The sequence below is a fragment of the Psammomys obesus genome, unplaced genomic scaffold (assembly GCF_907164565.1).
Source record: "Psammomys obesus unplaced genomic scaffold, mPsaObe1.curated_primary_1811, whole genome shotgun sequence".
NCBI lineage: Eukaryota > Metazoa > Chordata > Mammalia > Rodentia > Muridae > Psammomys > Psammomys obesus.
The window spans coordinates 575720-586030 of NW_026591497.1; the positions used below are offsets into that span (position 1 = coordinate 575720).

General features: G+C 38.3%; 1 protein-coding gene across 2 annotated transcripts in view; it reads right to left on the bottom strand.

Annotated features, from left to right (window-relative positions):
• The window catches only part of Mapk1 (mitogen-activated protein kinase 1), a 59964-nt gene that overhangs the window by 13926 nt on the left and 35727 nt on the right, over window positions 1-10311 (bottom strand). For both annotated transcript variants that reach the window (XM_055610239.1, XM_055610238.1), the window contains exons 2-6: window positions 8409-8591; window positions 6614-6803; window positions 4899-5015; window positions 2178-2292; window positions 1846-1977 (exon numbers count right to left, since the gene is read on the bottom strand). In XM_055610239.1, coding sequence (XP_055466214.1) covers window positions 1846-1977; window positions 2178-2292; window positions 4899-5015; window positions 6614-6803; window positions 8409-8591 — 737 coding nt within the window. The remainder of the gene's footprint in view (window positions 1-1845; window positions 1978-2177; window positions 2293-4898; window positions 5016-6613; window positions 6804-8408; window positions 8592-10311) is intronic.

The following is a 10311-nucleotide window of genomic DNA, read 5'->3' on the forward strand; positions in this document are numbered from 1 at the left end:
ATACCCTGCAGGTTCTGCTGGCTTTTTCTGCAATGTTCCTGCTACCAGAAGCTTACTTAGGGAAACAGGAAGGGAACAAAGGGAATAGGTCAGCTTACATCTTAATCATGAAGTTTTTTATGTATGAACCTAAAAGAGCAATTCTGAAGACAGGTAAAATGTTCAGTAGATGAAATACATAAGCCAATCTAAATGTAATTTGTTGGGGCCAGCAAGAAGGCAAGTAATGGTGCATCTGGTTAAGCCTGACCATCTAAGTTTGATCCTGATCTCATGTGGTAAAAGTAGAGAACCAATTTTTACATGTCCTCCAAACTCCACATGCATATAATAATAAATAAATGTAAAAAAAAAAAAAAGTAATGCATTATGTGCGTTGAGCTCTAAATTTTAAAACTGACAATTAAACAACAGCATGATTCTACAAATATAATTTTGATATATCCACAAGATGCTTAAAGTTATTTTGGAAAACTAGGCCTGGTGGCATATGAATATAAACCCAGAAACTGGGAGTTGAGGGAAAAGGATCACTTTATTAAGTTCAAGGTCAACCTGGGCTAGACAGTAAGACTCTGTCATAAATATCCCCCTTCCAGATTATTTGGAGATTCTCATAATTAGGAGTATTTCATTTATACTTCTAAACATTATCTATAACATTCTGTACTGTATCAGAGATGAAAAAAGTTTTTGAACTTTAACTCAGGTCCATACATAAACTGGACAGCTAAGTTGAATATTGCTGGGCTGGGAAATGGTATAGCAGGTGGAGTGTTTGCCTGGAAATCTTGAGGATCTGATTTCAATATGCACAATACACTTAAAGGTGGAAGGATAAGCAGATCCTTGGGGCTTGCTGGCCAGCTAGAGACACTGTCAAAACAAAACAAAACAAAACAAAAAAAAAGGTAGATGGTGCCTGAGAAATAATATCTGAGCTTGCTCTCTTTAAGATTAGCATAGTGCAAACAGAATCACTATTTCAACTAACTGTTAATACTTGAAATGTATAACAGGGAGGGAGAGAATGAGAACAACGCAATTTAGAAAATGCTAAATTCCCAGCAGAGGACTATTATAAAATCATTAAAGGGAAGTCATATCTATGCACTAATATGAAAAAAAGACACAATTCTATTAACAATGACATTTAAGAAAACAATGTCAGGAAACAAATTTCACCTTTTAAAAATACTCATGCAATTTAAAATCTGTTACAAGAGTTTATAAACTTAGAATTTTTTAAAAGTTTAAAGTATGCACATTTTTATCCATAAGAACTCAAGAATGAGCAGTGTTGTGCTCCAAGGAGATACCTTCTTCTTGGCCCGTTCAGATCATCTCAACACTGCTTAAATCACGTGTGTGTGTGTGTGTGTGTGTGTGTGTGTGTGTGTGTGTGTGTGTGAGAGAGAGAGAGAGAGAGAGAGAGAGAGAGAAAGGAGAGAAGCAGGAGGGGGAGAGGGTTGGGGAGAGAGAGCGAGAGAGGGCGCAAGAGCATATTCCGGGAGAGAGAGAGAGAGAGAGAGAGAGAGAGAGAGAGAGCGCAAGAGCATATTCCAGGAGTTAGTTCTAACAATGTCAACAGCATTTGATGAACTGACTGATACAAGAAACAATCCATCAGGTTCTTTGCAAGAGTAGTCCACAATCTTGATGGAAAGATGAAGTATTTTTTCCAGTCCACCACATTTTAAATAAAGTATTACTCAAGACTTACGAGCTAATTTGCTTAGTTTTCAGGCTTGAGCCTAATAATTTAAGCCAATACAAAGCAATCCTAAAGGTAAGCTTAAGAAGAAAAAAAAAAAAAAAAAAAATCATCAGTGAAGTAAGACTTACCTTTGGAGTCCGCATTTGGGAACAACCTGTTCCATGGCACCTTGTTTTTGTGCGGAAGAGAAAGCAAGTAGTTTCTAGCTTTTAAATTTATTATACAATTCAGATCTTCCTGTGATGGAGATCCAAGAATACCTATTAGACAAAATATTCGCTGTTAATTGTCAAGACAAGGACAAATTACTATATACATCAGCTATGGAGCAGGAGGGACTCTATTAATGTATTTGCATTACAAGTTTTGCAAAAAGGTCTCAGAGAAGATTAAAACAAAGCACAAGCCATGTCTACAGTGAGTCTGACATGACTGATGTAAACCATGCTCAAGAGCTTACCCAGGATGTGATTCAGCTGGTCCAGATAATGCTTCCCTGGGAAGATAGGCCTATTGGATAGCATCTCTGCCAGGATGCAGCCCACAGACCAGATATCAATAGACTTGGTATAACCCTACAACCAAAGGAGAGAAAAGACATGAAATCTCTTTATATGACAGTCATGTGGCAGATTAAAGTTTGAGCACCTCCTTGAGACTACCATTTGGAAACACAGGGATACAGAATGAAAAACAGTAATTTGGCTTTTTAAAGAGATGCCACCAGGCAGTGGTGGCACATACCTTTAATCCTAGTACTTAGGAGGCAGAAGCAGGAGAAGCCGTTCTGGTTTGATGATGGACTGTGATGTGGAACTGTAGGCTGAAATACTCTCCCCTCCCCAAGTTACTTTTGGTCATGAAATTTTACCACAGTAACAGAAATCTAAACTAAGACAGATGCTAAATTTATGTTTATCTCTTGAAGTTATTAAATTAGAATTTCTGAGGTATAGCTCAGTCCACTTTCAAATGTTAAAAGATTTAGAATTATTATTACAAATTAGAACTAGAAAAACTAGTAATAGTCATTGTTTATATAATGTAAGTAACTTTTATAAACTTGAAAATCAACTTACATGAACAACACTATATTCCTGGAATAACTTTATCCATTTTTAAATTATAAACAAAACAAAACACACAAACCCCAAAAAAAAAAAAAAAAAAAAAAAAGCCACAAGCTGAAAACCCCCCACTTTTTTTCCCTATTTATTTCTTAGGTATAAATTTTCTTTTAAAGGAAGTCTGTTAAAAGTCATATAATTTTATTTCTTTGTAACAGTTCAAAATGTTTCTATAAGGAACACAAACTGGAATTTGTGGAAAATGTTAGGTATAATAATAAATGGAAAGAAAACATAAACAAGAGAAAAAAGAGTCAATCAGTAAAATTTAAGAGTGAGTTGATTTTGGAAAACTAAAGAACCAGTTATTGGATCTGCAATAATGGTAAAATAGGTAGAATTTTAAGTAATTATTTCTAACTCTTGTAATCTAAAATACCAGTTGTTCTGGACCAAAGCTAAAAAAAGGGACCCCCCCCCCCTTACACACACACACAAATAAATATTAAGTGGAATCAGGCTTCCTGGGAGAAACGGCTGTTCTAGGTTTGGGAAAGGGATAGTCTGGAGCATATGATGCCAGAGAACAGCAAGAAACTGTTGAAGGCTGTTAAGGAGAGGTCCAAATCCTAGACGGAGTGGATTATAACTCAAGAGAATAAAGTGAAAACACAAAAGGTGAGAGGTTCTTGGTTTTGTTGTTAATTGTATATCTATATAGGTTTGTGCACATGTGTGATGTTCCAAACACATCAGAAGAAGGCACTGGCTCTCACGGAGCTAGAACTATAGGCAATAACAAATCAAAACAAAAGTTATGTTTCTACCAATGGAGAGTAAGAGAAGTATTTGAGAGTTTGATTGAAAAAAATTCACAGTCAAACTATTTCCTCTCCAATTAGTATTAACTGCAGTATTCTGGAAATGACCCAGAAACTGCACGTGAGCATCACTTATCACTGCACCCAGAGCCTTGCACTCTGATAGGCTGGAGATAACACCATTCCTGTGCATCACATTTAAAGGTATGACACAAAAGCGAAGCCCTGAGAACATGAATTAGAGTGGGTTTAGTGTAGCAGTTGGGCAAAGGGTTCTTGCAAAGGGCCCAGTAGTTTGTTCCTTGCACATGCTCACATCACTGCCTACAGTGGTATTTCTAGGGGATCTAACAGCTAATTCTGGTGTTTCTGAGCACAAATCTATATAGAGACACAGTTAACAAAAACCAAAACCTACCAGAAACAACAACCCCCTCAAACCCAAATTGAATCTCAATGTTCTTAACAGTGCTCAAATTTGCCTACCAGCTTATGAATCTAATAAAGACTACATACATTATTTTGTCCTGCCATTTGTAGATCTATGCAATCATGTTTGTTTTTCCTATGCAATCATGTTTGTTTTTCCTGACTAGGCATTAATAGCCCAGGCTGACCCTACATTTGTGGCAATTCTTCTACCTTTGCCTCCTGAGTACTAAGATTATGCCTGCCTGACCCAATTCCCCTCCCCCTTCAGTTTTTTTTTTTTTTTTTTTCCCAAAGAGGTCTCCCCATGTAGCCTGGGGTGTCCTAGAATCGCAGAGGCTTGCCTGGCCCTCTTGGAACACAGGGTCCAAGGGTATGCACCCCAATATATCACCAAGATCCAGACTTGTTAGCCAATGTGTCACCAAAATCCAAACTTGTTAGCAGTCTGGGTGACCTGGATCTACCCTTCACAGCAACTCAGGTAAGAGGAGCAATGGTTTCATTTTGAAAAACAACTAACTACCCTGTGATTTCAAGAGTCCACAGTGGTTTCTATTCTTTCCATGTCCAATAATTTTGCTGAAGTCTTCATTATCAGGCAACCTGAGCTCTGGAACATTTGCACAGAAACAGATATCACTAGCAACTGTGACAACGTAAAGAACAGGGACTTAGTGGTCTCAACAAGGGAGGGGCATGGGTACATACAGTCACTTTGACTGAAGACTGTGACCCTTAAAGGTCCAAATTTCAGTTCTCAGAAAGGTTAAGACAGCACTCTGGCTCTGGCCAAATATACTTGACTGAAGGCTGGAGAGGAGGGTTTACAGAAGGTTTATAGCTGTTGTTTCCTTTTCTTACCTTGGAATTCAACATAATTTCTGGAGCTCTGTACCAGCGCGTGGCTACATACTCTGTCAAGAACCCTGTGTGGTCATGATCTGGATCTGCAACACGGGCAAGGCCAAAGTCACAGATCTAAGGGGAAGAAAGTGAGATATCTTCTTAGAGAGTCTAATGAGCTAATATCAGACACCATGAAAATAAAAGAGACAATATTGGGCTGGAGAGATGGCTCAGTGGTTAAGAGCACTGTCTCTTCTTCCAAAGGTCTTTAGTTCAATTCCCAACAACCACATAGTGGCTCAAACCATCTATAATGAGATCTGGTGACCCCTACTGGTGTGTGCACACACACAGGCAGGCAGAGTACTGCATAGATAATACATAAATCTTAAACAAACAAACAAACAAACAAACAAACAAACAAACAAAAAAAAAAAAAAGGGGGCAATATCACCAGTGAGTGTTATGCTACCAATATTATGTTAGATATTTTTCTGGAAACTACAAATCCATTGTTCCCTAATCCTCTCAACAGCCTGAAAGGAAGTGATGACATTCCACATGGTGGAGTGAAGAACAAGGGTAAAGGGTCATTTGACAGGGCATGATCTGACAACCATCCTTAGGTTTCACTACCATCAGCTATTGTGAGAGCATACCACTCTCACTTAAGTGACTTGAGAAAAACCATCCCTGGGGGTCTAGAGAGATGGCTTAGCAGTGAAAAGCCCAGACTGCTCTCACAGAAGACCTGAGGTCACCAATACCCATACTGAGTGACTCACAATTGCCTATAAATTCTCAGGTATCTGACACTATCTTCTGGTCTACATGAGCACCTGCATACTACTTACAAACTACACAAATAAAATTAAACCTCAAAAAAAAAAAAAAAAAAAAAAAAAAAAAAAAAAAAAAAAAAAAAAAAGGTGTGTGTGTGTGTGTGTATAGAGGCCAGAAGATAACTTTTAGGAGTTGGTTATCTCCTTCCACTGTGAGATATAGGGATCAAACTCAGGTTGTTGGGCTTGGGAAGTGCCTTCAACTCACCTGAGCCATTGCATGAGCCTCCAGCCATCTGTTACTTTGTGTGGACACACATTTTCATTTTAAGGTATATACTGGGGGGAAGAAAAAAATCCTTGCCAATCTTTCTTTCCCTTCCTTCCTCTTTTTTTGTATTCCTTGCTGGCCTGGAACTCACTATGTACATCAAGTTGACCTTAAACTCCCAAAGATCTGCTTGCCTCCCAGTGCTGAGATTTGTGACATGAGCCACCACACATGACTGGTTATAGCCAACCCAGTGAAAAGCTATATATCACTGTGAGCCTCATACTCGATACAGAGGATTGAGACAAAGATAACACATATGACACTGCATACATGTAGGTATGCACACACATGAGCTACCAATGTGCTACAGTGGCTACTGAAAAGAAAGAATAGGTTAAAGAAAGAATGAGACTCATACTATACTTGCATTTTTGCTATAATATATTTGTTTATCCAGGACTCGGAGAGATGAGGCGGGCGGTTCTCTGTGAGTTCGAGGCCAGCCCGGTCTACAAAGTGAACTGAGGATAGCCAAGGCTACACAGAGAAACAAAACAAATTGTCTCAAAACAAAACAAACTTGTGTAACTGACAGTTTTGACTACAAATAACACCTCAAACAAAAGTTGTTTTAAAAGTACATTATCATCCTGAAGGTAAATGACTTAACTGACCTTGAGATCGCAGGTGGTGTTCAGTAGGAGGTTGGAAGGCTTGAGGTCACGATGCAGAACATTAGCTGAATGGATATATTTTAATCCTCTCAGGATCTGATAAAGAAAATAGCAGATATGGTCATTGCTGAGGTGCTGTGTCTTCAAGAGCTTGTACAGATCTGTCTCCATGAGGTCCTGCACTATATATCTGTTTGACAGGTTAAGGTAGAACACCCAGCAGTTGGTCACACTTAGCAAAGCAAATGCAACTCCCCTTAATCCTCTCCCCACACAGGTTCTGACACAGCGAGGCTGTCAAAGGACAGGAGAGACTGAAGAGAACATGGTATACTCACATGAAAGAAAATTTGTATCAGCTCTGCCCCAATGTGGCTTGTGGGCCTAGACTAAGACTTGAAACAGAATATTGGCCAATCTTGAGGTCTCAACTTCCCTGTTCTCCAAATTGTCCACTATCAACCAATTTCCTTCAAAGTATAAGGAATGTGATGATCAACAAACATCAATATTTATCTCTTTGGCCCAGAAGCAATGGGTAATGCCACTGTTCTTTTTCTTTGCTTCTTGTTACCAATATCCTCACAATTAACCAGGAGGGACATACAGGCCTAGAAATGACACTGCCACTGCGTCCAGTCTCTGCCTTTCTGCCTTGTTCTTTGACCACTGTTCAATTCTGTACACATATAATAAGAACAAGGGAAGTATGTAAAGAAGTGGTTGATGAGTTTTGTTCTTCTTTCCTTCCTGCATTGCCACCCACTATTTAAGCAGCTAAAATATCAGCTATGCCACATTATTTCTTATGAAAATTAATGTACACACCCTTTGCTTTTAACATCATAATAATAATGTTTTATTAAGGGAATTTTTGCATTTCTTTTGTTTTTGTGCATACTATTCTGTTTCCTACAGATTCAGGCTCGATGAAACCAAGCATGGGACTTGAGGAATTAAGGCTTGTTATATACAAGAGGCTTTCTTTTATGACAAAAGGTAAAACAAGACCAAGAGGTATGTATCAGCAGAAGGCATTTCACTTAGAATACCATACCATTTACCAACAAAGAGATGTTTTAAAAAGGAGTATCTGCCTAGAGATATGAGCTGCCACTCCCTAGAGGTGCAGACTGAGGCGGGGTCTTCTAGACCCAGTTCTGATGTCTAATGCTGCCTACAATTATGTGTAACAGAGTTGATCTGGTCTTAAAGATCTTGAGGCTCCGTTTGCCCGTTCGTTCATTCATTCATTTGGTTTTGAGACAGGGTTTCTCTGTGTAGCCCTGACAATCCTAGAACAGGTCTTATAAACTAGGCTGGCCTCACACCCAGAGATCTGCCTGCCTCTGCCTCCTGAAAGGCAGGTACCACTGTGCCCGGGTCAGTTTATTTGTTTTAAAGATAAGGAAGGTGAGGCTGAAAGAGGAGCATATTCAGCCAGGTGCGTAGCTAGGGGCACTACTTCATCATGGGGTTGGAAAGGATATTAAATAACTTTCCTAAGCTAAGATTAAAGAAAACCTTTAGAGAATGACAGAGAAAACACAGAACTTATTAAAAAAAATGCTAAAATTAGCAAAAACAAAAACAAAACAATAAGGAAAAAAAAAAACCCAAAATGCTTTAAACAATAGAGTAAGTACAAACAGATTACAATCTCCTCTTAGCATCCTTTATATGTATGGCAGGAGTGATTAAAAAATGCTTTGTGTACTCTTCTTGATTTCAAGTTATTTACTCCACAAAGTGGCCAGGCAGCAGAGGCAGCAGCATTAGTGTTAGGAAAGGATACACATCCTTCATTTGCTCAATGGTTGGTGCCCGGATGATGTCATTGATGCCGATGATGTTCTCATGTCTGAAGCGCAGTAAGATTTTTATCTCTCTTAGGGTTCTCTGGCAGTAGGTCTGGTGCTCAAAAGGGCTGATTTTTTTGATAGCAACTCGAACTTTGTTCAGATTATCATAAGCAGAGCTAAAAAATAAAACAGGCAAGAAAAAAAAATCAAAGGTGTATGAAAAGAGAGTATTATAACAGCTCACAGAATTATTTGGCAGAAAGAATAGAAACTTGTAAAGTTGGCACGGGTGGCATGGCCTTGTTCATGAGTTGAATGCTCATTTCCATAACCTGACATAGGTTTACAGGAAAAGAGCAAACAAACCCACACACCCACACCCAAATGAACAAAAACCCAACTCACCATTTTCCCATTAAATAGCAGATACACTTTGGTGAGAATATAATTTCTGCCTCCACAGTGGTATTGAATTCCCTGACTCAGCAGAAACATCAAATACCATCAACCACATCTTAAGCCCTAAAAAAAGATTCAGAAAGCTTAATTGCCCTTTATCAATCTTCCTTTTAAAGATTTACTTTTATTTTATGTGCCTGTGCAGGTATGTGCACGACATGCATACAGTGCCCTTGGAGGGCATCAGTTCCTTTAGAACTGGTTACAGGCAGTTGTGAGTTGCCAGGAGGGTCCTGGGAATAAAACCTGGGCCCTCTGCAAGAGCAGCAAATACTCTTACATTGAGTCATTTCTCTAGCCCAATTATCAACTTTCTTACATGAAAAAAATACAGAACTATTTTTTTGTTGTTACTGGAGTAATTTTGCAACAAAATCGACAAAGCAAGCTTCTAAAAAATATTTTCACAATCATGATAAAACTCCAGTTCTTTTCAAGGTATCCTTAAGATCCAACTACATAATTCTGAATAGAAGCAAGAAAATTCCTACTTTGGCTCTTTTGCTTCACTTGGCTCTCTCCCCTTTGTCAGGGCATCCCCCCCCCATCTCTCTCTCTCTCCTCTCCTTCCTTCTTTCTCTCCATCCAATAAATTTCCTTCATACCAAAACCAAACCAAAACCTACTTTCAATTTTATAATGGTTTAAAAATTTGAATATTACCATTATGGGTTTTTTTGGGAGGAGGGTAACGGTTTACTGAAATATTTTCTACCAAAGTATTTTATATTAATAAATGTCAACATCTGGCCATTGACTAAATCAACGAAAAATATTGGTAGGCAGTAAAATACTTTCTTGTTTCTTCATTAAGTGCTAGAAGCGTGAAACAGCTTCATTCTAAAGTTCATGCTTCTAAAATGGTATTTATATCCTTTAACTTTGACTGAGTCTATCCAAACACTGTTTTAAGACTAACCTTGTCAGCGGCTGCCATCATCTCACAATGCTATTAACAAGCTGCATTGTCCCCAAACACTCTTAAAGGTATCCTGTTCTTAAACAGAGTGACTATTTAAATGCTATTTTACATTAGGGCCCAAGGCAGTGGCTTTCGGGGAGGCAGGCAAAAGGGTTATAGTTCAGGCAAATGTGTTCAATATGGAGGTCTACTCTTACAAACACTCTTTTGGATAATCACAACAAGAGACAAAACAAAGTTAAAACAGCACAAGTTTGGGATTGTTGGTTTAGTTCTAGAGAGCTGCCTGGCAGCATCATAAAGCCTAGAAATTTGACCCTTCAGCATTAGAAAATTTAGATTAAGTAAAAATAAACTTGTAAAATACTAGTCAGAACTTCAACATGATAAGTTCTTATTTTTCACTGAACATAGTAGTCAAATCTGGTTTGCTTTACACAATTATAATCTACCAGGGCTGTTTTTTAGTTAGTTAGTTAGTTAGTTAGTTAGTTAGTTAGTTAGTTAGTTAGTTA